The sequence below is a fragment of the Aphelocoma coerulescens genome, chromosome 1 (assembly GCF_041296385.1).
Source record: "Aphelocoma coerulescens isolate FSJ_1873_10779 chromosome 1, UR_Acoe_1.0, whole genome shotgun sequence".
NCBI classification, from domain to species: domain Eukaryota; kingdom Metazoa; phylum Chordata; class Aves; order Passeriformes; family Corvidae; genus Aphelocoma; species Aphelocoma coerulescens.
Window position 1 is genome coordinate 69,078,280 of NC_091013.1, and position 27,719 is coordinate 69,105,998.

At 38.5% G+C, this 27,719-nt stretch overlaps 1 protein-coding gene across 1 annotated transcript; it reads left to right on the plus strand.

Annotated features, from left to right (window-relative positions):
- CCDC169 (coiled-coil domain containing 169) lies at positions 1-27,719 on the plus strand. The gene is made up of 8 exons (XM_069030330.1): positions 1-77; positions 6,061-6,143; positions 6,595-6,705; positions 6,796-6,836; positions 20,308-20,406; positions 20,603-20,656; positions 23,688-23,764; positions 27,617-27,719. Exons 1-8 carry the CDS (start codon positions 1-3, stop codon positions 27,717-27,719), a joined length of 645 nt encoding a protein of 214 aa, XP_068886431.1.

The following is a 27,719-nucleotide window of genomic DNA, read 5'->3' on the forward strand; positions in this document are numbered from 1 at the left end:
ATGGGGGAAGGCGGCGGCCGGCGGGTGGCAGAGCCGGAGCGCCTGGCGCTGGAGCTGGGGCGGGAGAGGCGGAAGCAGTGAGTCCGGCCGGGCCCCGCGAAGGCTCCGGGAGCGGTCCCGCAGCACAGCCCGTGCGGAGCTCCCGCCGCCCCCCTGCGGCAAAATGGCGGCTGCCGCCGCGGCGGGTTGGAGCGGGCTGGGCCGGCGGTCTGCCCGCAGCCCCCTCAGCGCGGCCCGGCTGCGCTGGCAGCGCCGCTGCCTCGGCGGGGCACTGGGAAGGGCTGGCCCAAGGGATGGGAGTGGCACGAGGAGCCCCAAGAAGCAGGATAAATAATGTCAGCCGAAAAGGAAGATAGGGCCGGCTGCCGTGGTTAACCGCGGCAGGCAGCTCCACATTACACAGCCGCTCGTTCCCTTCCCTCCCGGTGGGATGGGCGAGAGAAGGAAGGAAGGGTGAAAGTGAGAAAATTCGCGGGTTTAGACAAAGACACTTTAATAATTAAAAAAGGAACAAAAAAAAAAATAAAAAGGAAAAAACCTAAGTAAAGCAAATGCAAAACCCCCTAGGTGCTCACCACCAGTGGACCGATGCCTTTACCGAGTCAAGGCAGTCCCAGCAAGCCCCACTGCCCCAGTTTTAATTTCTGAATATGACATTATGTGGTATGGGATATCCCTTTGGTCAGTGGGATCATCTGTCCCAGCCATGTCCCTTCCCAACTCCTTGTGCACCCCCAGCCCTCTTACTCATGGGGTGAGGAGCAGAAAAGGCCTTGACACGGTATAAACAGTGTTCACAGTAACCAAAACATCACTGTGCTAGCAACAGAGTTTTCATCACAAAGCCGAAACATAGTCCCATACTAGCCACTATAGGGAGAATGAAATGTGTCCAAGGCAAGCCTAGTACACTGGGATGGAAAACTGCACTGGTGGAAAAACAGAGAAGGCCTTTACATGGGTGCATGCCTTGCTGGGGGAAGATGAATAAAATAGACAATGAAGTGCTCTTTATGCACACTTCTTTCCACAATGTTGAGTAAAAGTGGAAAGCTGGATTTCACCTTCTCTACTGTCAGTAAATATCTCAGAGACCTCCAGGGAAGGTATGGTATCTTGCATTGCAGTTTGCAGGGATGAGGACTTGTTCCTGTTAGCTGTCAGTGCCCTTGCTTAAGCAGGAGTCATTTCAGTGCTGTGATAATTGTTGATGCTCATGCCTAGTAGGATTGTTTTTTTTCCCCAGTTTGCTTAGGAAGTTACACGTTTTTCTCTGTGTTAAACAACATGATTGCCTTTTGAGTGTTAATAAATGAAAACGGGAAATGTCAGAAGCTCCTGTGCTGCCCTAATTCAGACCCTTAGTACTTACTTTGCATACTTTTTTCAAGCATTCTATCCATACTGATTTTTCACCTGAACAATGTTTCTTCCAGTGTCTGAGCTGCAGACATCTTCAAACTAGTCCTGCAGTTGTGGACTTTATAAAATGTTCATCCATAAATGGAACGGGAAAACCCAATATTAACAGAGTCAAAATGGCACCTTGTGTATTCAAAATGACACAAAAAGGAGCTTGGACATACTTGCACCAGCATGTAAGCATATGAACCTTCAATAAGTCTCCTGACTTAGTAGTGTCTCAGGGTAAATAGATCTGTTATCCTCTGCATGCACCAGTTCTTTTACCTGACACACGATCCTGATATTATTGGTGTTCAGGTAAAAAGTTGAGTTGTGATGACTTATTTATGGATAAAAGCAAAATATATATTTAATAAAAACCTTTCTTATGATGGCGTGACAGTAAAAGACTTTCAGCTCCAGGTGGGTTCTACAGCTATTTCCTTAGTGTGCAAATGGACAATAATATTATTGTCTATTTCCCAGGAGTTATTTATTCAGCCTAATTGCCAATGACCAGGCTTATTAGACATCCCCATCTAAACCAGTGGCATGTATAGTCAATGAGTACAGAAAGGCTTTTTGAAGGTGTGATTCATCTGACCTACTTTGCCTGGCTGTTCTAGCATGAGATGACTCACACCGTAGGAGGTGCCAGTTTCTCTCCCTTGGGTATAAAGCAAGCTGAGGGTGACTGGCTTGCAGATAGAAGTCTGCATTCCTTCACTGCCATCTCACTCTTGCTGTCTTTTTACTGGCATATCTGATTATTGTGCCAATTAGGCAGTTTGCTAACAGCCCACCTACTACTTTCATTTAGCAGTCATGAAGAAGAGATTTTTACTTCACGGAATAAGTTGAATCATCCATGTCCATAAGGGGTCTGTTCCTAACATACCTACTGATTCTCAATGATTGTAGATGTAGTACCGTGAAATCTTTCAAAATTTTTTCTGACTGGTGAAAGTCAGCTTGAATCTGACTCTGAATTGTTGTGATCAAGATTCAGTACACATTTTGATCGGGAAATGTCATGGTAAGTGCTTCTGGGAGAGAGAGAGAGAAGGCATATAATTCTGCAGTGTACTTCTTATTAGACAAAGGGGTCTTAAAGACATCTATTTATGCATGTCAGCAATGTTGATGGAATTGTATGTTAATTCAGCTCGTGAGACTTCACTTCCTGTGGCTTTCCGTGCCAGGAAAGCTGCAGCATTTTCCCAGCACACTGCTGGCTGTGTCAGGAGTCCATAGCTTTCAAAGTGTGTGTACTCTTCCATGTTGTGCCTCTGCACTGTGCAATATTGTTTCTGCTTTGTTCATAGATTCTGAAGGCACCTGTGCATTTTGTCTTATGAGGACTCAGTAAAGGTCTGCCATATTATAGAGCTGATGTCCTAGAACTGATTACTTGCCCTGAGCCTCTCCTGGGTTTTCTTCTGAGTTTCTCTCTCCAGTATAGAAAATTGCTTCAGGCATGCTTTTGCCTGATAGGTGTTCCAGATACCCAGACCTGGGTAGCAAAATGTGCAGGAAAATGGTTTTCATCCTAAGTAGCTGCCATTGTCAAGTAAAATAACACCTGTAGACAGCCTTAAAAAGAAATTTAGCTTTTTTTTATCTTTTGTCGTTTCAGTCAGAGCATTCTTATCTGAACTGCACGGGTTTTCTTCCTTTTCTTCACAAGAGCTTTTTTATTACGCTAGGTATGCAAGGATGTTGTTAGCTTCTCATGAAGACTTAAATGTGAGGTTTCAGGATTTACAGGCTTTCTTCTGTGATGACTGTAAATTGTCCATTGACATGGAGAAGATTTATAGGCCCTGAATAGTCTAATTATGTTTAACACGTGAGGTTGCAGGTAAAAAGGGCAGTGCAGTCCCTCTAAGCACAGACCAAGTCTCTGGGCAGGCAGGCAGCTATACATAGCTGCATTAAATTCACGCTAACAGATTCATCACATGACCTTCACTTCCTATCACTATTAGAAGTAACTCCAGAAATGCAAAATACTCTGATACATTAAACCACAGATAGATTTAACAGGCTCCTCGAAGTGATTTATTTCTACATCCTTTCTCTGTCAGGGCAGGGATTGCATTTTACTGAATATTCACTGACTAAAATAGAGTGGTTTCACCCTGGATGCATTTTGGGTGCTCCTGGAGCATTAAATGTTTAATAACAATTATATATATTTTTAACAACTGGTTTCTATTGCCACATGGAAAAAAGACTTTCTGTCAGTGTAGCAATAGAGTGTGACACCTGACAGTTTACTGCTTCTGTACATGTATTCATCAGAACAAAATATAATTGGAATTTGGTTTCCAGTTTTGTTAATTTGTGCAGAAAGCATAATAAAATCTAATGAAAGAAATTTTGCATATAGTCTTGGAATGGTAACAGAAATTGAAAATTGGAAACACTGGATTTAAAGAACTCATTCTTCCTGTGTTATCCCTCTGCATCTGAGCACTTAGTTAAGATTTCTTTGAAAAGGAAAACAATTTCATTTTGATACAGTGCAGCTCTGGTTACAGCTTTGACTGTTTCTAATTTTCACTGTTATTTCCTTTCAAAAATCCCATTTTAGCACTCACTGTCATCATAATTTCCTCTTTTCTAAGCTCTGAGAAGTTGATAAAAATCTGCTTTGCAGAAACCTTATCTATTTGTGTTGAAATGATAGCAGCAATGTAGTAAGATTTTGTCTTTCTTCTTCCTAGCCATCTGCCTCTTTTATTTGGAGTGGGAGAAAACAGGCAGCAGCAATCAGATTTCCTTTGGTTTTCCTACATCTAAGTTTTTGAGTCATGTTTCAAGGCTATCTTTGGCTGAGTTTCACCTTATCCTTTTTGTCTCTAGCAAGTTACCAGTGCTGACATTATTTCTTCGCCAGTGTGCCCCCTGTCCAATTTAATGTTGGTAGAGACAAAAAGAGCAATGGAGCAGGGAGAGCTTGGAAGCCCCAGCTCTCCCTTGCCATTCAAGAGGTCTGTCCTACTGTTCCCCAGTGTGCCTCTTTCACTGAAAACCTTACCTTAAATTACTCTTCTTTATATTTCTTTGTGATTTCAGCTCTTCAGCCCTCCTTAGTACAAGCTTACCTATTCAACTCCCTATGATCAGTTGGTTTGCTTCTGCAGCTTGCAGTTAAAATCTGTTGTTTCAAGCTATGAAAAATATGTTTTCAGCTGAATGTGAGCACAAGGAGTGCAAGAGGTGTTGCAATTTCTCAGTAATCAATCTCTGTCATCAGAGCTTTGATTTCTCAGAGGTTGGATAACTGCTTCTTGAAGAGCATTTCTCATGCACATGTTCAGAAAATGAATATCCGTGTTGACAGTGGAAGCTCTCCTATAAAAAAACCCCAACAACACCACCCCACCCCCCCAAATATTGCAGCCTAATAATTTTCTCTCTTGCACATTTTAATGAACGAGGTTAAGGTTTCAAAGACATCAATCATCTTATTGGTATTGTAAGGCATTTCCCAAAGGGCCTTCTTTGTCAAGTTTGGGTTCTCAGTTCTTTTGGAATATCTCAATTTGGGCACTGAAAAATGGAGGTACCCAAGAACCACTGACTGTTTTTTTAAAATCTTGGCCTTCCAAACTTAACTTTAAAGGACAAATCCACAAACTGCTTTTGAGTGTTGGTGCATTGTGTTTTGCTTGCACCTATCCTGGTGTGGTCTGACTTCCCAGGATCTCACAGCCAGGAGTATTTCTCCATAGACATCTCCTCAAAGAACCAGGCTGTTGTCATGAATATGGTCAATAACTTACCAGTAATTTGCTCTTTATGTGATCAAGATCATAGGAATCATTGTAAGACACTAAACTACTGTCTGGCCACTTTGAAGGATGAGAGTCACTCAGCACGTTGACTGATACATGCAGGTGGGTTGTTCTCTTGCCAAAGTCTGCTGCTACCCTCTGCTTCTGGTCATACCCTTCCAAGAAAGAAAGAGCCTGGTTTTCATGGTACCTTTTAGTTTTCTGGCTGACCAGTATACAGGATTAATTCTAGGGAAAAAATATATTTTCCTACAATATTAAGTTTAAGGTACTGAAAAAAATGGTGGCTTTGGCTCCTGCATTTTTTTTAGCACTCATCTTACTTTAATTACTCACTTTCTTTTCTGATAGTCATAAAACATGGTTTGTTTTGGTTGGTTTTGATATGGGTACCATTTAGAAAATGACTATTAAACATTGAGCAGTGAGTCAAAATGAAGAATTAATTCAGAATTTCAAATAACACATCTCTCAGGCATATTCTTGTTTAAAAAACATACTCCTTGGGCATCTTCTTTTAGATGAAAAATTAGGGTCAATGTCCCCTCTACATTTTTTTAATTCTGATGATCTACTAGAAAATTATTGTATTTTAGGAAATGTCTATCTTGGGTTTTTATGGAAATAATTTTATTCACAAAGTAGAACTGCTTCAGTGTTTTAAAGGCACTGTAGTATCCATGGAGAAAAATACATTTAAGAGTGGACAAGGTAATGTAATTATGTAGGAATGACCAATAGATACTTCTGAAAATATATTTGATCTATTTTTTTCTGATTTCAATAATAGGACTAGTACAAGAACCATTTATTGGCTATTGTAGCAATTTATTGACTTCTTTTAATACCACAGGCAGATGCTTGAAATTTCAATATTTGAACTGAGAAACACTGTAACAGAACTGGAAAAAAGTGTTAACAGTGTTGAAAAGGAAGGTAAGTGAATTACAACAGTCTTGCTAATTGATTAGGAAACACAGAAAAATAATTCTTTTGGGAAGGACTTACAGGGGCTCAAATTTTTATTTAGAAATTTAAGTTTTCACTTTTCAAACATGACTATTATAGCTGTGGTGCTTCACATGTGAAATAAGGGAATACTACATGTGGCCATGCTAGCTTTTCTTTTGTTAATTATTAATGAAACTATGAATAATATGAATTCGCAGGAGTTGGCTAATATTCTGACCACAATAAGTCTAGTGAAAATTTTCCTCATTTATATTTTCAAGCTCTTTTATATGCAAAGATTCTTATTATGAGGATTACTAAGTGGAGACTTTCTGAGTCTCCAGTTAGTTAAAAGGAACAGTTTTATAAAAATGCTTTTGCTGAAAATGACATGAACTAATCTGGGAAATATAATAATTCTGTATTTGTTTTTCAGATAATGAGTGGAAAACCAGATATGAGACACAAGTAGAATTGAACAAACAGCTGGAAAGACAAATTAATATTCTTCGAGATAAGGTGGAGCTTATTCGTAGAAATCCAGCAGGTAGAAATGGATATTCATAACTTTTTCAATAGAATTAGTGATTACATGTTGAAATGATATCAACAGGTCACATTTTCTGCTTATTTGTAGATAAACTGTTCATTGTTCGCACCTTTGATAAAATGCCTGTGGTGAGTACTGTGACATTCAGTTGGCTTAGTAACAAATCACAGTCTGATTGGAAAATTTGTATAGTCTTTGTTTCTCCATGACAAAAAATATCAGCAGCCTGGTCTAGAAGCCAAAACAATCAGTTCTGCTTATGTTTTTATTGTTTCATACATGCAATTGCTTACAAGATGATAAAATAAAGAGTAAAAAAAATCCTTAAGTAGGAAGTACATAAGACCTGACTGTTGGGAAGAGTTATGTAGTGAAATTTTTAACTGAGTGAAGGTTTTATAATTGAATCTGCAGTAAGGCATGCGAGATGGAATAGTTGGATTAGAATTATGAATAAATGGGAAAACATTAAACCTCGTGGAATCATTTAGTCTTTGACCAGTTTCACAGTAAAAAGAGTCTTCAGTTGTGACCATATGGAATTCCCGCTGTTTCAGTCTTCTTGTCCTGTCACTGGGCACTGCTGAGAAGAGCCTGGTTCCCTCTTCTTCGTGCCTTTCATCACATATTTATACACATTGATAAGAATCCCTGCGCCTTCTCTTCTCCAGGCTGAACAGTTACAGGTCTCTCAGCCTTTCCTCATCTGTCAGATGCTCCAGTCCCTTAATCATCTTCACAGCCCCATGTTGGACTTGCTCCAGGAAGTCTGTATCATTCTTGTACTGAAGAGTCCAGAACTGGATCCAGCACTGCAGATACATCTCACAAGTGCTAAGGATAAGGGTCGGATTACCTCCCTTGACCTGCTGGCAACATCTTCCTAATGCAGCCCAGGCAGCCACTGGCCACCCTTGCAGCAAGAGTGAATTGCTTTCTTGTGGTCGTGTTGCTCACCAGGACCCCAAAGTCATCGTCTCCCAGGCTGCTTCTCAGCCAGTCAGCCCCAGCATATACTGGTGCCTAGGATTATTTCTCCCCCAGTGGCAGGACTCTGCATTTCCACTTCATGTGATTCCTCTCTGCTTGTTTCTCCAGCTTCTTGAGGTCCCTCTGCATGGCAACACAATCCTCTGTTGTATCAGTCAATACTCCCAGTTTTGTATCAAGTGTGATAACCTAGATGAATAGTTGCAGTAACATTTTGCATAATATAGTCACAGAAAAACTCCTCATTTTACAGTAAATATTTGCATCACTGAAGGAAGTATCTTTTAATTTTTAAAATTTTATTCCTTGATGCACTCATACTTGGTGTCCTTTATTTCAACACAGCATAAAATATTTTTTCTGCAATTTTGAGGAGAAAATGGCAAGAAAAAACCCCAGCAAATATTATGGCCGTTTTGTCTTCTGAAGTACTAAATGAAGTAAAAATCATTTTAGATTCAGAACTGCTTTTTCCTTAGCCTGTCATCTGCTGAAATATTTGACACCTTTTCTGCTTCTTACCCTCCTTTAGAAATAGGGAAGGTAGATAAAGATGTGATAATGCCTTGTAACATAAGCAGGGCTAATGAACAGTGTGAAGCAAGGCTGTTATGATTTTTACTCCTGTTTACAGAAGTGTTACCATCTGACTTTTTTTGGTGTTTCAGATTCTGAAGATTAATGGGAGTTCAGTGACCCTAAAGGAAGCTGCATGCTCTATTAGTGGGAAGGATGATTACGTGCTGTAAGCAGGGTGTGAATAATTAACTGCTTTTTCTGGTCTGTTCCATGGCTTTCAGAGAGTCTACATTTTTGCCAGTTTTAGTGTTGTCCTAGAGACCATGGTGTTTTGTAGGTAGGCAAGATTTTTTCTTTAACAGCTAATTAAAAAGAGAACAGAATCTTCCCAATCCCACTTTCCTGTTTCACTTTCATCTGAAAATACAATTGTGATTATGTTCAAAGAAAAGTCTTGACGGCAAAACACTGATCTAGAAAATTTACAGCAGTCTGCTTTGGACAGTGTTCTTCCTGTCAGCCTGTAAAGCACAGACTGGCATGCATAGTTACAGTATCACAAGTATTTATTTCCATCCAATTGCTAGAACTCTTCTAACCAATCCTAACCAAGCTTGCCAGGCACTCCAACAGGCATTACCCGTGAGATAATCTCCTTTCCACCAATCCAGTGTATTTCTGATCCCTACTAAGTACTGCATTGCCTCCTCATCAATGAGCTGTGGTTCTGAGAGGTTTGATTACTGTTCCCATAAAGGGAAGAATGCCAGCACAACTGAAAGATTCATACTGCCAGAAGGAGTCTAGAAGACAGCTTGAAGAGTCCTAGGCTCATTTAGTGAAGCCTTGGAAAGTCTGGAGCCCATGTGCTATGCCATGCAGTTTCAAGTCCTTCCTTCATTCTTCCAGCTTAGAGTTAATAAATCCTCCTGTTTGCTAGACAGGAAGGAAAGTGCTTTAGGGATTTAGTGAAATGTTTCATTTTTTCTGTGTTATGATTTTTGGGAGATGGAAGGAACAGAAGAATATAGAGGTATTATGTGGGCTTTGCTGGCTTTTGGTTTTGACTTGTTTTTGTTTTTTAACTGAAGCCATCAGAAAAGTCAGTGTTTATTTACAGATACTCTTGGAGAATGAAGAGCTGCTTTGCTTTTTATATATATAATTTTAGAAGATAAAACCATGGTAAAAATACACAGAAAATTTTGTGGTGTTTAAGTATTTAGGTTTGTTAAAATTCTTTTGGGGTTTTTGAGAGTTGTTCAGGGGATTGGGGGAGAATATTTAGCTTCTTCACAGATGAGAATAAAGAGCAGATGTGAGTGGGTAGAAAAACAAAGAGTTTTCAGCCAGTCATCAATATACATTTGTTCAAAGTAAAAATGCCGAGAGTGGGTATATAAAGCATCACGTGTGTGTCTGTAAAATCCAAAGTACACTATGATATTCAGCTTTCAACTTGCAGTTGCATATGAATAGGAAATATATTCCTATATGAAACTATACTACCTAAGTGTATTGCATAGGAATAGCAATGGAACAGGCTGCCCAGGGGCATGGTTGAGTCACCATCCCTGCAGGTATTTAAAAGACATGTATTGTGGAGCTTGGCAACATGGATTAGTGGTGGACTTGGCACTGCTGGGTTAATGGTTGGACTTGATGATCACAAAAAGGTTGATTCTGTGATTGCGTGAAGCTCTGTGGAAAGACTGAAAAGTGGCTCTTTCAGCAAGATGATACAATTTCTAGAATGTGGCAGCAGTAGACAGTAGATTTTGTTTTGAGCAACGTATTTAGAAAATTAAAGATTATTTTCAAGTATTTATAACCTGTGTTCCCAAGAAACTTATAATTAGGATTATTAGAAGGTCCTCTAATAATTCTTAATTTACTAAACAATTTCAGCTGTATTTAACAGAGGAGTTATCTCAAAGATACTGAAGAGATTTAGCATGCTCAGCTAGTCATTTAAGGTACTGCTATAGTGAATAGAGGGAGAAAAACATGTCTGTAGAGTAATTCAACCCATTTAGACATAGGTAGCATAAAATATTTTCTTGCTATCAAGCACTACAGGGAAAATAATTTAAAAAAAGAGATTAGTCATCAGGGACCCTGGCACTCAGCAAGCTATAAAAACCTGAATGAAAGAGAAGAATACAAATGCAAATTCTGGAGTGATGAACAAGGAATCACAGAGGATTTTCTGTGATGAAAAATTGCAGTAATTGTTGCAGATGGCTTGCACTATTTTTGCTTTAGAATTGGAATTGTACTGATGAATAATTTCTTTTTATTAAAAAAACCCTACACCATTTAAATATACAGTTATCATTCTGAAGTTCTTATACTGATATGAGATAATCCTTTTCTTTTCTTTTTTGATTCAGAAAAATGATGTAGATGTCACATAGCAATAAACACAGAACCGATATCTTGAACACAGAAATTCTTACTGCCAGGGTTTAGAAAATATTTTTTCTGTACTGACGGCAAATAACAGTGACAAGCACAAGGGAGTTCCAACAGTGAAAACTGTTTAGTCAGTAATTTCCTTTATGTCCCAATGAATAATACAAATGTCATACAGTACTTCAGAAATGATTACAGAAGGAATGCATCCTCTCTAAAGTATAACATGATGTGAATTTTACTTGCTTCTTTTAAACATGCTACTTTCATTTGTTTGCATTTTTTCATAAAATGAGTTTTGGTAAAATACATGTTCTCTGCTTAGCATAATTTCCCATATAAGCAGAAAGAAAACTATTCCTTTCTCTATCACCATTTCTGCAAGAACCAATCCCTAGATAGCAGCTTTAGTATGCAAATACTGAAAAGCATACTGCAAAATCAGTTCAGGAGAGCACACTCCTGATAGCATTGCCTTAGCAACGCTCTAGTTAAGATTAGCCCAGGAACCAGGGCTTCTGTGATAAATCACCATTTTTTCATAATGCCCACCACCACAGATGAGAAAATTCTGACATTAAGGGCCAGATACTTGCTTTGCAAAGCTGCCTTTCTGGAAGGGCAGTGACCACAGAACTAATAGCCTCACACAAGCCCCTCAGGGTTTTTGCTGTCAGTATTAAACTATAAGCAGAATGTGTGGCAGCATCACAGTGGAGACATACGTGACTGCAATATGACAGGAAGGGAATCTTGGGTTTGTGAAAACATGCGATGAAGACTTTGTATTTCCGTAGGCACTGATGGCTGCCTATAGGGAACATCAGCACTTATAATGGCATAGGAAATGTTGACAATTCTCCTAGCAAGTGACTGTTAAATGAACCTTTTTGTTCTTCTTGGATTAAGTCATCAGTGGCTGTATGGAAAGTAGAAATCTGATATCCTAGCTTTTCATGAAACTTGGAAGCATTTTGGATAAGTTCTGTCTCTGGTCTGACTGCCCTAAACTGTTATTCTGCCTCCTCACAGACTTCCCCTTCCTACTCCTTTCATTTGACTTCAAATAAATATTTTGAATGCCTCCAAGATACCTTTTTGATTTGGAATTTTTTCTTTTCCTTGTCAAGTTGGCATTAGTTGTTCCTGCTGGTGGCCTTGCTTTAACCAGGAGACTGTTTTACTCAAATCACTTTGTGGTGTGCCCAGAGGCAGAATACACTGTGTGTTTCAAAGAAAACAATCAGAGAAAAATCTTGGAGTCAAGTGATATTCCTATTTGTCTGTTCTCAAGAATTCCTTAGCAATTGATGGGGATTCTGGGATATCTTCCAGAGAAAATGTGTAAGGAATCCAGCCTTTTCCAGGCTTACCAGGAGAGATGCCGAGTGAAACATTTCAGAGTCAGCAACGCCTTGTTCTGTCAATCTGAACCACAGCGCTGGAGGTCTCCATTTTAACTTCCCCTGCCCAGGTCAGCGGATGACCCCTGCGAGCAATGTGTGAGACCACTAAAATAAGGATGTAGGAAGCAAGCATCCCACCCTTACTTCAGTGCTCTAAAGCAGCTCCGCTCTGGGTCTGGTTTGGAATCTAAGGATGATGCTGGCCACAAGGGGGCACTTGGCATTTAGGCAAGTACAGGGAGCCTTTCCTCGCCTGCCCTGACGCTTTTACAGGATCGAGTGCTTGTTGCATGAATACGCTATGCTAAATAATTCTCAGGTAGAATTTTTTCTGTAATATATGACTCGTGAATTCATTGATATCAATCTAAAATCAGTTTCTATTTTAGTAAAACTAAAGATGTATTATTAGTTTTTGCTCCTAATGAGTTTAAAATGATGTTAAAAGATTCAGTTAAATCAGCTGGTGAATGTCAGCTCCATGTTGGAAGGAAGAGAGCTTATTTTCTTGACAAAACTTCATTTAAATAAAAATGTCAAGTAGAATGAGTTGAAAAAGTCTTCTTGTGTTCCTTTTTTTTTTTCAACACAACTGACAGATACACTGCTTCTGTTCTAACTCATCGAGAAAAATTAAAGAGGAAGCAAATTGACATAAGGATCAATAGTCTGCACAAGCAGAGCTCTGATGAAAACAAGTTTGAGCTGCTTGATGATGTCATGAATTTGTCATCTTGTCTGTTGTGAAATGATTGTTAGAAATTGTCACCTCTGTTGCCACTGAGAGCAGGGCAAGAAATCCAGAATGAGAGCAACTTTTATGTGTGGCCTTAAAATTCACTTGCAGTTGCTTTCCATATAATTTCATTTTCTTGCAATAATGTTAAGCCAAGTGTGTAACTTCAGTCAAGTGAAAAGGAAATGGTGTGAAAACAAGAAATGGAAAGTTGGTGCTCCCTTTGTGAAACTCTGGGCTTCGTCATTGCTGGACACATGATTAATGTGTCTTTGCTCTGAGACTGAATCATGCCTAAGCACTGCAAAATTCTGTTATATAAAGGAAGTATTCATTTAAAATCTCAGAGTGTCTTTTAGCTTTTTACCAGCTTGCTCAGAGTGGTTTGACATGGATGATATATTGAAAACTAAGGATCTTAAATTCAGGTTAAACGCCTTAGTCAGCTTCTGTCTCCTTTTCAGGCATATGATGTCCAGCTATTCAAGGCTTAGTAGAAGAACCTGTAATGAATCTATCTTAAAAAAAAAAAATTCAGGGTTTAGTTAAACTACTTCTAAAAAGCTTTTCCAGAACTTATACTGGTTCATCCTGGAGTTTTGTTGACAATTTCTCATTCTGGAGGAAATGTGCATAGCTGGGAAGCTCCTTCTGGTTCTCTTGAGCTCTCACTGGTCCTTCCTTTGTTTTCAGGCTTTTTTGTGATGTAAGCACTCTGCTACAAGTCAGTGTAACTGTATGCTTTAAGTTGTGTTTTCTGTGAACTTTGTGTTGTTTTACAATATTAAGCACTAAGCTGATTATACAACCATGATCATAGACTATTGAATCTGTTTCGGTGAGGTTTCTTTCTGCATATTTCCCACAGAATTCAGGAAAGTCAAATCCAGCTCTTAATGATTTAGCTGAGTTTATATGCTGTTGTTTCTCACTTCTGGATTTGTATTGATGTACAGCAGCTAAAATCTTCAGATATACAAGGACTCTGCTAGTTGTCCAATTACTGTCTTGAAAGTAGGAGAGGGAGATAACTTACAAGCAGTCCTGGCTAAAGTAGACCTCTAGAACCTCTCTGAAGTATTTGTCCTTTAAAGTTTCTTAGTGTCTTGTTTTGACATTGCATTCTGTAGTGTTTGGGGAGTTGGAGAGGTCTTCTAGTTGAGCAAGAACATCTGTGTCATGAGATTTCCACAAGAACTTCAGTACTGCCATACTGAGCTCTGTGTCATCAATTAGGATGCAGGAATAGAAGTTCTTAGGCTGACTTAGCTGAGTAAGTTTCCTAGGTATTAGCTGTGACAAAGGCAGCTAGATTGGGATTCAAACAGATTGTATTTTAGAGATGGAAAACCAATGGGAAGTTGGTAAGAAAAACCCAAGAAGTGTGCCTGAAATCCTGCCTCCTTTCCAGAAATAGATATGACTTTTTGGCCTTTCTCACTTTTCCATCTCCTCCCTGCAAATATTTGCATTTCTGACTCATTGACAGCCTGGCTTCAAAAATTATCTCAGCACTGGTTAAATATGATGGCAAGGACATTCTCAGGCTATGAGATATGAGATGAGGAAGCAGAGGACTACAATTTAACTCAACTAGTTTATTTCTGAGTTAAATTTTAGGCTGTTAGAAGAGGCTTTCTTCCTCAGGTAATTTGCATAGAGCATCCTTGCCAGGTTATGCCCTGTTAGAGGGATGACCACCAGGAGGCTTTGTGTTGAGGGTCCGTGAAGACTTTCAGCAGCAAACCAAGCAGCTCGATTCAGCTTGTGCTTGTGGGCAACCACAGCAGAAACAGCTCATATATCTCCCTCTTATTTGACAAAAGCAGATGGGAAGAATGTAAGACACTGCAGAGACTGCTTTATTAGCACTAGGATGTTAAATTCTGCCTGAAGTGCAATTTCAGCTCCAGTCCTGCTTTGATTTTGGGCTTCACTTCCCAATCTGTAAATTTTGAGTATTTCACAGCTTTTTTATTTCACAAGAGATTTGTAAGCGTGGGTTTATTACAATTAATGAGGTAGAGATGGTAACTGTATACTATTAGTCACATTTTCAACCTATTTCCGTCTGCTTGCTCATCAAAAGCAGTGTAGTGTACCGTTTGTTTGCTTGCATTTGGATAGCATCCTTGCTCCAAAGCTGAATGAATGCCCAGGCATCTGCAGTGGACCAGCTGCATTGGCAGCAAAAAATAGACTGTGCTTCCAAAAGAACTAATAAAAAAAAGATCTAAAAGTAGTTTACTTTTTAAGTGAAAGAACTCAAAGAAATTAGATGAGTACCATCACTGAGGAGATAGCAAATTGCTCTGTTGTAAGTAACAGCTGCAACACCAAGTCTTGCTGTCTTATAAAACACTGATGGACAGTCTAGTAAGGAAATAAATAGTGTGCTGTGGATTTACATAGAACAAATCTGGAGAGCAGCATGAACTTTTGTATTTACTATATTTGAGCTTGCTGTGGTGATACAAAATATGTAGTAGGTGGTACAAAAGATGTTGTACAAAAGATGCTGTCACATGGTTATAATCTTTAATGTGCAGTGAGGTCAAAGAAATTTAGTTTCCTAGTTTGACAATGCTGAGGTCTTCTCTGTCTTGTTTAATTCTGTAGACACTGATGTTGAAATGAAATAACACATGACCCTAGTGGAATTAAGCCAAATCTTCTCTTTAATCTGCAGCTTACTTTTTCTCCTTGAATTGGCCAACATTGCCTGAATTGACTGTAGGAGCCTTCTGTATTTGGGCAAAGATTTCATCTGCATCCAAGGTACTTCTTCTTTAGTTAGGAAAAAAGCCCCTGCAACAACCCTTCAGTTCTTTTAATGTCTCCAGTATGCCTGTTGTAACAGATTAAAATTAATAACCATTCAATCAGGGGCAAAATATTCTTCAAATATACAGCTCTTCTGTATCTCTTTTTTTTTTCCTTTTGAACAGTGAAAGGGGTTATTTTGTCTTGCAACATGTTTTAAAAGTACTGTGCCTTTCGCTATGCTCCTGCAAAATCTTGATTTTAACAGAAATCTTTCCTAGGGAAATCTTCATGAAGCCCAGAATTTTTTAAATGAAAAATAAAATTTGGAGCCAAATAAGTAACATGTTATGCAGAAAATTATGCAAAAGAATAAAAGTTGCAATAATTGGCAGATGCTAGAAAAGGCTAGAGACTTAAAACAGGCAGATGTAATTTTTTTACCAGCAGCAAGCATTCATAAACTCTCTGAGAAATAAACCATATATAGATACTGGCCTTCTGGATGTGAGATCAGCATGATAAATAGGGAAAAATTTTAAAATTCCCATGGAAAAAGAAGAGGAAAATATTTTGAGAATTGTTATCTTCTTTAAGTGTTTACCATGAAAATCTGGTAAACAAAGGCTTAGCAAAGCATTATGGTCATGAGAAGAAATAACTGATTATTAAGGGAATGGTCAAGTAATCAGTATAGAAAGGAAAGGCTTCATCTGTTCTGACTAAGGAGGTGCTTGTGTTAGAAATAAAAAGAAACAAAAATTCCGAAACAGTTACTTATTATACACAGGGGACCTAAGCAAACAAATTGAAGAACCCGACTAACCAGGAATGTAGTAGCATTGATAGCAAAAACATGAAGGGATAACAAGTATTAAAGGAACACACTTGCCAGGAAAGAACAAAACAGAGATAGATGTGGTATGTAGCAGATGGAGAGACTTTGACAATAATGTTGATTCTTTCTTCATCAGATGTTTGGATGAATTCATCTTGAGGATAGATTGGAAAACAAAGTTTAGTCAGAATAATATACGGAAATAATATTGACATGTACATTGAAACAATATGACTCTTAAATATTAGAACACAAATATTTACTTTTCTATATATAGCTGTCTACCTGTTGACTAGGTCTTTTTATTCCTACTATAGGCAGTTACAGGTCCTATTAATACAGTCAGCTAAGTAAAGAGATTTGTATCTAGATTTGTTGGCATCTTCAGTGGAATAATTGTGAAAACAAAGAGTTGTGAAGATGTTTCAGTGCACAGTAGCCCAGTACTTCTCTGGAAGGGCACGTGTCTTGTGTAACCCATGTGTCATATCTGCCACACATGAATGTCTTGGACTCACTAGAACATCTCAGATGGAACTGAGTTGAGCTCTTTAGTTGCTTGGCTGAGTGAATCACAGCACATCATTGATAGTCTTCACTGTGACTCTTAGTAGGAGCTCAGTTCACATTTGGACACTCAAATATAGATACCCTCACCTCCGACTGAATCCCATCCAGTCAAATATAGATATGAATTTAGTATTTGGATGGATGAATTTGGATATAATATTATTAGATTGCTGCCAGAAATTGCATGATATGCTATACTTGTAAGTAAAGACTAAAAACCAAGTGCTAATAATGATGAGGCACAAAATTCAGTGGATAATTAACACATTTTATCAGAAAATACTAGATAAAAGGGAGACAATGATATTTTATGTTTTTAAAATTTACACGAACATTGCAGAAAAGACAGTCAAAAAACCTGTCAGATCAATTCATTCACTCTAAATTAAACATGTATATATTGCCTAAGTTTTGAGTAAAGGCAGAAACAATAAAATGCAGGAAAAAGGAAAAAAATAGCTAATGTTAGCAAGTGCTTGGAAGAAGGAATGATGATAACCAAATCCTAAGGAAACTCAAAGAGCTGGATATGCTTAAAATGAGGGAAGTGGGTAATCCATATCTGAAAGGACTGGCTTGTCACATCACTGATCTGATAGCAAATGGTTCTAATAAGCATGTGCACATTGTGTACACTGGAGAATAGCACCCTTTTTTCAGTTTTAAGATAAAGGGAGGAATAGTTGTTGCAAAATGAAATTGAAACATGGATGTGTTAGAAGGGTAGGCAAACCTGTTGACATTCTGTGCTAAAACAATAGATTTGTTGTCACAGGAGAGAGAGTAATCTTGTTCACTCTGACCTCTGATAAAGATATCATGTCACATGGGAAGTGACGGATTAATTTGGAGAAAATGAAAATGAGTAGATTTGTTAAAGGAGTAACGAGTTGTCAAATGGAACATGATAGTGGTGATTAGTGAAGGATCTGCTGGGAGAGAGTACACGCAGAACTCTTCCAGGACCAGGTTTAGGATGAATCTTAATATTTAATGCATGACCTTGATACACAAAGTAGAATTAGATTGTGATATCTCTCTCCTGAAACCAATTATATAATATAATTGGTATCTGGATGTGGTTTAGAAAAAGAAAGACAGTGGAGACTAGATTATTAAAAATGTGAGTAAAATTTAATAGCGTAGACCAAAGGATTTAGAAAATAGTAAAGAAATTATGTTATGAATTGAGAAGTGATACAACTGCAGAGGAGCATCTGGATATTCTAGCTGATGCCTTGTTGACTGTGAGCCATCATTGTGCAGCTGTGCAAAAGGAAAATGCAATCCTAAAATTTATATAGGTAAAGAAGTATCACTGATATTGTTCAAGGCAGTGAGATGGCTTTTGGAGTACTGCATACTATAGGCCAGTTCTGTTCTCCAGACATAAGAAGGTTGATCTCCAGCCTGACGTACAAAAGCGTTACTAGGATGATTAGGTGAAAGGACAGCCTGCTGTGTGAAAGATAATTTTTGTACATTCAGCTTAATCGTCCTAGTAAAATGGATGTGGAAAAAGAAGCTCATGCCTTCAATCTATACATGCTGGGGGAAAACACCAGTGAGGAAGAAGAACAGTTATCTTAAAACACATTTTAGTACAAGAACAAGCAGGTATAAACTGACCTTGAATGATCATAGAATCATAAAATGGTTTGGGTTGGAAGGGACCTTAAAGATTATTCCAACTCCCCTGCCATGGGCAGGGACACCTCATACTAGATTGGCTTGCTCAGAGTTCCGCCCAGCTTTGAAGACTTGCAGGGATGGGGCATAGACAACTTCTCTGGGCAACCTGTGACTCACCACCCTCACAGTAAAAAAATTCTTCCTAGTATCTGATCTAAACCTGTACTCTTTCAGTTTACAGCTATTAGTCCTTGTCCTGTTACTACATACCTTTGTAAAAAGTCCCTCTCCAGCTCTCTTGCAGGCCCTCTTCAGGTACTGGAAGGTGCTATGAGGTCTTCCCAAAGCCTTCTCTTGCCCAGGCAGAACAATCCCAACTGCCTCAGCCTGTCTTCAGAAGAGAGGTGCTCCAGCCCTGTGATCTTTATGGTCCTTCTCTGCTTCTTCTCTGTTGCAACAGGTCGACATCCTTATCTTGGAAGCCCCAGAGCTGGATGCAGTACTCCAGGTGGGGTCTCAAGAGAGCAGAGCAGAGGAGGGCAGTCACCTCTCTTAATCTGTTGGCCACACTTCTTATGATGCAGCCCAGGACACAGTTGGCTTTCTGGACTGCAAGCCATATTCCCAGATCATGCCAAGGTTTTTGTCTACCAACACCCCCAAGTCCTCCTTCTCAAGACCACTCAATCTCTGAAAAGGATACAGATTCTTCCTAGACTTCCTATGATCACTGATGTACCTATAGAAGCTTTTCTTGTTGCCCTTGACATCCTTGGCCATGTTTAATTCTGTCAGGGCTGTGGCTTTCCTAAGCTGATCCCTTACTGGTCCAACAATCACTGTATTCCTCCCAGGCTAACAGTCGATGTTTCTACCCTCTCTAGACTTCCTTTTTGTGTTTGAATTTGTTCAGGAGCTCTTTGTCCATCCACGCAGGCCTCCTGGCATGTTTGCCCAAATTCCTCTTTGTTGTAATGCAGTGTTCCTGGGCTTGGAGGAGGAAACTCTACATTAGAGCCTTCCATAAGAATGTCTCCACTGGATGGAATGGATCAAATTATGAATGGGATTGTGAAACACGATTTCCTATGTTAGATGTAGAGGAGGACTTGCTTGGATTTTACTTCCTTACACAGAAAACAAAGATTTAGCCAGTGCCAGTAACCAAAAATGGACTCTACTGCTGTTACTCATTCCAGCTGTAGACAAGGTAGATGGCTGCACACCTAAAACACACCCAAGTCTCCCCACAAAGTACTGCTTTCTAGCCAAGTCGGTATGAGTTACCTTTGATGTCCCATGTGCCACTTCAACCAGCCTAGCAGCTCTCTCAGCAAGTGGTTTGAAAATGGATGTGCTGGTAAGATGTGACATCTTCTTCCTACTAAAAAGGAGCCATCAGAGGGAATTTTGGTCAGAACCAAGGAGCAATTCTGACTGGTCACCACAAGGTGACTTTGCTAAGCTGACAAGGAGCAGCAGTGTGGAAAACTGCACCTGCATCCTTTTAACACAGTGGAAGTGTGTAGTGCATAGCTGATAATTGTAGCATACGGTTAATTGCTTTTATCTCTGCAGTGTGCCAGCCAGAACCATGCAAACAAAAAATGCACAGGAACCAAAGAGAATGACAAATACCATAATGCTTGAAGAATAAGCACTGTGGTGATGACATCTTTCTACAGAATGGAAATAGTTGTAAAACATTGTTTTATGTACCATAATCACAGGGTTCGTTAAAGGAGGTTCTTAAACATCTAGAAGAAGAGAAGAGAAGTCTCCAGAATCAGCTAAAGGACTATGAACTTAGACTAGAGCAAGAAGCAAAGGTTTGTAGTCACTCTATCCCTCTAGACAATAAGAGCTCTTATGTTGTGTGATAGACAGTGTGTGTGGGACACACAATAGAATAGTTCCAGAAAATATGTTACTGGAAAAAGGCTCTGCTGTATATTTGAATCTTCTGTATGATTCAACTTTTAAAATTTGTGCTTAGTGATAGCCTGTATCTCGTTCTAACTGTAGGCTTACCACAAAGCCAATGATGAGCGGCGCATGTACCTCTCAGAGATCTTACAGGTAGGAAAAATGTGTGACTCAGTAACTTTTAATCCTTTCTTAATATAACAACAGCATCTGTTAACACCATTAGATCAGCGTGTTTTATCACTTCATTTGCATATCAAATATGTTACAAAAGCTGCTTTTTAAAAATTTTAAGAGCCATAAATTAAAAGGTTGCTACAGCTTATTTATTTTAAATACTTTTTTTGCTTTTGTATTGATTGGAGTTTCAGTGTTCCCTAGCACAGTCGAAGTGCCCTTAACTGGGAAAGCTGAAACAATTTTCGGATGCTTGGCCATCCATTAGTCACAAGACTGCTATGCAGTTGAATAGAACAGAAGCAAATTATTAGCAGTAGTGACACCCACCTTAAGTAGTAATTCCTCCTTTTCGTATTTCTCCTTTTTTCTTTTAAAGACAAACTATCCAACCAGTTCAGAATGAAATACAATGCATATTTCTATTAACTTTGTAAAATTGGGATAAGACACCTTGTTTTGGTGAAGTCACAGGTTAAATTTTATTGCTACAAATTATGTAATACATAACATTTTATACTACAAACTGGAGGAACCTGTAAAGGAATCTGTAAAGACTTATAGTACTTATTATTCTGGAAAAGCTCTAAATTCCTAAATAATGTAAAAGTAATAGCTTAGTGGGAAATTCAAGAATGGCTGTCACTGAATCCCTTTCATAGCTAACTGGGGTAAAAGCCTGTAATTAGCAGTGTTTCCATGTGTTTGCACAGTGGGTAACTGATTCTCTTGCATGGTTCATTGCTACTTTGGGAAATCTGAAAGAATTGCTTAAATGAACTTTCCAGCATGAGACCAAGAAAAGCCTGGGAAATTCTCATGATAACTGTTAATATCTTCACATTAACGGTGAAACTGAGAACTTCTGGAGGAAGAAGTAGGAAACAAAAGCAGATTTTATTACTGAACATGCTAGCAAGAGAAGTGCCTATGTTCAGCTCCCTATAAAAACACTTAAATATGCATAAAACACTATTTGAAGTGAGGTATATGCACTGGCATGTTGCATAGTGGGGCACTGGGGTCTAGGATTTTGCCATCAACACTCGAGGTAGTTAGTGCATCATATTTTCAGCAATTAATTATTTACTCACATGATTTCAGTATCATATAAGAGCAAAATAGTCATCTTAAGATTAATATTCCTACCTTTAGTTCTCTAAATGTCAAATAGCCATTCTAAACTAATTGTAGAGGAATCCCCTCCAATCTATGGAGAAAGAATAATGTCTAAGGTGCAAAGTATCACACCTGTTTAGGTCAATATGAAATTAATTTCCCCAGGGACTTTTCTGTCCCTCCTCCTGAGCTCTAAGCAAAGCCTGAGTGAGTAGTTTAGATTAAACACCTACCTTGTACATTACTGATCTGAGCAGTGATAGGACATGAGGAAAGGGAATGAAGCTGCATGAGGGAAAGTTCAGAGTGAACATTAGGAAAAGAGTCTTCATTGAAAGGGTGGTCAATCAATGGATCATGATCCCCAGGGAACTGGTCATAGCACCAAGCTTGTCAGACTTCAAGGAGCAACTGGATTACACTTTCTAGTTTTAGGTAGTCCTGCAAGAAGCAGGAAGTTGGACTTGGTGTTCCTTATGGGTCCCTTCCAACTTGAGATGTTCTATGATTCTGTGTTTCACTGTTGGTTTCAAAAGAATCATTGGTTTATCTGTTCCCTTCAAGTCTTTTTCTGCTATTACTTTGATTTGGCTTTTATATTATTTTAAAATCTGCATATATATGCCCTCCCATTTAAACATACTTTCAGTCCAGACTCTTTCAACTGTGTTAAAATATCAGTGTTCTAGAGTCTGCACACTGATACTGGATGCTGTTGAGTTAGAAGGGTTTACCTATAGGCTAGTATTTTCCATACCTTGCACAGTAAATATACCACTGGGTATTGCTATCCTGTGACAACAATGTATTCTAGCGACACACTCATATTTACAGAGACTGGATATAGTGTTCTTTTAAGCCTTTGTTTTCCCTCATTATGTTTGTATTTTTTTATAGCTTACAGTAGAAAAAAATATAAAAAAAAATTTTAAAATATCATAGAACGGAAGTTTTTTATTGGAGGTATTTAAAAATCCCAGGCATTTTAGGTTTTTCCTGCTCTGTTTTGGATCCCTTCTGAAGCCTGCGGCAGAAGCAAAAGAGAAAGATGCTTAGGAGCAGCCATTTCTTTAATTTACCTTTTTATTACTGAGTGTTTTTCTGCTTTTTTTTTGTATTTACAAAATATATTTATCTTCTGAGTGCTTTTGATATTTATCTTGTCTGGTCCATAAGGGTATAGAGAGTTTTAAATTATAGTTTTAAAATAAATTAAAAATTTCACAATCTTGAGAACTTGTGCTAGAGGAACCAATGGTTTACAGTGTATTCTTATGTGCTTTTCTTGTTTTATTTTCAATCTGACAAAGCATTGTTTTGGGATTTGGACTTCACAAATCTTAAAGGCACTCTCTGGTGGTATTCAGAAATCAGTTTGAGAGGCAAGCAAAGAAGAACCATAGCTGTTCTTTAAAAAGGCCATTCTTTCAGGCCAGATTTTTGCCACAAACTGTGGCTTGCATAGTGGAATCTGACTTTTGACTGGGATTTCTTTGCAGAAAAGGCCCAGGGCTATAGATTGCTACATCTGGAAATCTGTTTGTGCAGCAATGGCTGATTTTAGTTGGGATAGGCCTGGAGTAAACTGTACCAGCAAAAACAGTGCTATGGATAGTAATCATAGATACCAGCACTCTTATATTCATATAAATTACAAAAACAGTGAAGGCAAGCTTGGCATTGCTCTTGCCTCATGTGTCACAGAATCTCATCTGCTCAGATATGATAAGATGATAAATTATACTAGCCATCATCTTTAATACTGGAATTCCTCGAGTACAAAAATTTCTTGCCTTCAAGAAAGTAAATCTGTGAAAATCCTTTTCACTTCTGTAACTGTGATTGTGGTTAGGATTTAACTTGTTTTGTGAAAATTTGGCTATTGCAGATCTCAGCTAAACTTAAAATTGTTGAAAGGCAAAACCAAGATGCTCTGACTGGCAAGGGAGAAAAACAGATATTGAGGTAAATTTCCTTTATATTCCCTGTTTTCTGGTTTATTATTTTTTGCTAAGTACTATGTTTTGAACATTGCAAGTTTCTGTTCATGATAAATATCACAGAACATAATCCCACTGACAAAGTATTGCTCAACGTAATTTTTGATATTGCTTTTCAATCAGTTTTATTTAATGCAAATGTTGAAAATACATATGCTTACATCATTGTTTAACAGATTTCTGTTAATTATATGGGTTAGAAATATAAATTTGAAAACAGTTGACCTGCTTTGAGATGTATAGAAATAAAATTAATTTCTGTTTGTAATGCTTGTGGATAAGCTTGAAGTTGGAGGAGATTTATTTTTTAGCTGAACTGAATATGTTAAGAATATAAAGTGTGAAGGATATAGGGAGTGATATGAAAAGTTTGTTGGACCCAGTAACCTGCCTCCAGTGAACATAAACAGATGCCTGCAAAAGTGTGAAAGCAAGCAGATATAGTACTTGATTTTGGAACTCTCTCAAATGCTTTACATTTAGAGACTTCCTAAGCTAGTATGGTTTCTATGTGTTTAGTGTCTCACAGTAAATACTCTTCTAAAAACCCAGTTACCTATATTATTAAAATGAGCATACACAATATATATTGGGATCATCTAAAAATGTAATGAGTAAACTATAAACATGAAATTGTGTAGACATATTTGCTTACCAGCCTTTTCCTTTCATTCTGTGTAAGCACAGAATCACAGGATTTCATAAACTGGAACTGTGAATCTTCATGTTCCAGGAGAGAATATTAGCAGAATATGAATTAATGCAGTACAATATTAATTCAGTTCTATGACTGAAGTTTCTCAATACATAAAAAGCACTGTGTGGGTTTGAAATGCCCCATATGCCACTGTATCACTGCTGGCCCCGGTGATATTTAACATGGTTGATATGAAGAAGGTCAGAAAGCTAGAACCAGGAGGATTCACTGCCTCTGCAGTGAGATTAAATATCATCAGCCAGATACTGAGGTCTGCTGAGGGTTAGCACTGATCTCTGATAATGGTGGGGTTTTTTTACAATATATTTTAGTACACCATTACTTACCCTGAAATTATATGACAGTGTGTTTCTGTAATTTTCTTTACATCAAACAAAAAAAATATAAAGTGTAAAAGAAAATAAAGTGTCCTATAACTGCTGGTCTCAGAAGATGTGTAGTATAAAAAAACATCCCCTTTCAATCCATTTTCCCTAAGAGGATTTTTTTTAAACTTTTCAATATACTTTAAACACATGAAGACAATTGTTCATCCTTTAAATTGTCCTTAGTACAAAAGGACCTAGTTTTCAAAGGACTGACTTTTATAACCAGTGACTTAGAACTTTCAGGACAAACTTAGATTTTTGCTGGCAGCATGGATGTAAGAATGGGGATTTAGCATAGTTTGTATTTCAAGAAAATACTAGAATATAAGTATGAACCCCTTGAACTTCACAAGGTAACTACAGCCATTGTTATATTATTCCTTTTTAGTTATGCTTTGATTTATAGCCTGGGGGTTGTTTGTTCAAGCTGATATAAATGAGAAATAATTTCATTAAAATAAGAGAAGACGGGCATGTTCTTGAGAATAATTTGAAAAATTTTCTGTCTAGAGTTCTTACCTCACCTCTGTTGCCCTTTTACAAAATACCTGCACTGGAATTCAAATCATACTAAGAAACTGCTTAATGCTTGTTTTAACTATAGGAACAGGTATGGAAAACCCAATCTGTGTATTAAAGAAACACTGAAAACATTTTTGGGTAGTAATTGTGAATTGTTGATGCATTCAGTTTCCTCGCTGCTCCAACACAAAAGCAAGTTCAGTAGAGGTCCTTTTTGTGGTTATTCACAGGACAAGCAGATAGGCTAGCTGACAGTTGGGAAGAACATGGATGTCTTGATGGCTTATATCTCTGATGCAATCTGAGCAGCCAATTTATTGTTATTCTGACCCTTACTGTTACACTGAGACTTAAGGTGGGGCTTATTAGCTCAGTTTCAACACTGCACTGCTGCGGTTACCCGGTTTCTAAGTCCGTAAGTTCAGCTGGTTTTGAGTGGAAGAGGTTTTGATGCCTGCAGAATTCCACACAGGCATTTGCTGTTTGCTTTGTCCAGCTGTACAGTGATCTACAGTTTAATCAATTGATTTTGAGTAGTCAACTGATTTGAATTTGTATAATTGGTTGCTGAGCACACTGAGGCCTTGGATTGTGATCTTCCAAGTCTGAATATGGGCACAGTTCTCCCTTCAAGATGAAGACTGCTTGTGAGAGCTGGAACAAAGGATGTGTCAATTTCAAGAAGACTAGTGAGCCCTACTCTGCCGGTTTGGACAAATTTGGAGGAAAAATATATCCTCTGAGAGAAGGCAGGTTACAACCATCCCTCCCCCACCAGGTTCGGGAAAAAGAAAGAAATTTTTCCTTGAAGGAAAGTGAAAGATATAAAAACTATTTATTTAACAAACACACAGGAAAAGGATAATAATGCTAAATAATGAAACCTCTCACTGTGGAGAGAAACCTGGGAAAATTTTAGAGTCCTTCTGTAGGTAGCCTCTCTCCTCCTCCTCGGAGCTGGGACAGGGTGGGCCCTCCTCTAGGGCCTCCATCTCAGTGGAAAAAGTCCCGATGTGTTCTGATGTTGAAACAGTCCAAAAAAAGAAGAAGGAAAAAAGCAAAGTCCCAGGAAAACAAAAGTTCAACTCTCCGTCTCCCTCTGGGCAAAAAGAAAGCCGAAAGCTGGCTGGAAAGCAAGCAGTGCTCTCCCGCTCATCTCTCTCACCCCAGCAGAACGCAGACAGGTTTTATCTGTGTCCTTGAAACAAACTGTAAACTGCTTTGAAAGCTTTTTTTTTTCCTCTCCCCCCTCTCAGGCTCAGTTTAAAGGCATAGAAAGGCACAAAATTAATTTCTGGGCATAAAGCTCAATAGGGGATACACATCATAAAGTCACCCCAAGACACCTAGGTTTGACTTTGTTGTCTCTTTGCCCGTAAATTTGAAACTTGCACAGATACCATCATCATAGCTTCTATCACTTACCTGGATATCATGACAAATGTAATGGTGTGATGTCAGGATATATTTTCCTTCAAAATGCCATTGCTTGAGAAAGACACTGAAGCTCTGTATATTGTTATTAGAGTCTGTAAAGTGCTGTCTGTCCTCCACAGTAATGAACATGAAGAGAAACAAAGGGACATTGCATAGGAGCAGAGATGCAGGCTTCTTGGTCAGGAGAATGACCTTTCCAGCTTGAAGAAGCACCATTCTTTCCCCAGAGATTTTTTTACATTCCCTCTGATTTCTTAGAAGATCAAGATGAAGCTCTAGCTGGTTTCATGTATATGGTGTATATATCCATAATGAGTACCACTTCAAAAGTCTGCTGGCAGCATCTCCTGCAGGCATTTCTGGTGATGATGGCCTCAAGAGCCTGGCTCTCCAGAGTGGAATACCTGCAGAGAACTGTAACTACATCTACATGAAGTGTTTTTCCATTTTCTGATGGGGATTCTTTAACTGATGAAAACGTCTTTGTAGCCAGTTATCATTCTCCTAGCACTAATATTTAGTATTCTGTTCATGTACTTCAAATGACATCACTTAGGTAACAAGAATCATGAGATGAAGGTTGAGTTTGCAGAATAATTAGATGCTCTGCTAACCTGCGAACCTAGAAATATACTTGTTTTTTTCCTTTCTCAGGTTTCTTAATTCACAATAGTAATCAGCTATGCAAATATAGAAAGCATGCCCATTTTTAGCAGTTAAAACTTGCAGGGAATGTGACATTTGCTGACTAACTTCACCCATTTTATTTCAGAGGAAGACACAGTGTTCCAGGAAACCCAAAGATGGTTAATCCTCAAAACCGATCAATTAAAAAGACTGTAGGAGTGAACCAGCTTCCACAACTAAAGCACTGA

Excerpts from the sequence above, each read along its gene's own strand:
- CCDC169 (XM_069030330.1), top strand. The coding sequence starts at position 1 with ATGGGGGAAGGCGGCGGCCGGCGGGTGGCAGAGCCGGAGCGCCTGGCG. Across the intron at positions 6,706-6,795 it reads TATTCGTAGAAATCCAGCAG|ATAAACTGTTCATTGTTCGC; the intron begins GTAGAAATGGAT and ends GCTTATTTGTAG. Across the intron at positions 20,407-20,602 it reads GACTAGAGCAAGAAGCAAAG|GCTTACCACAAAGCCAATGA; the intron begins GTTTGTAGTCAC and ends TTCTAACTGTAG.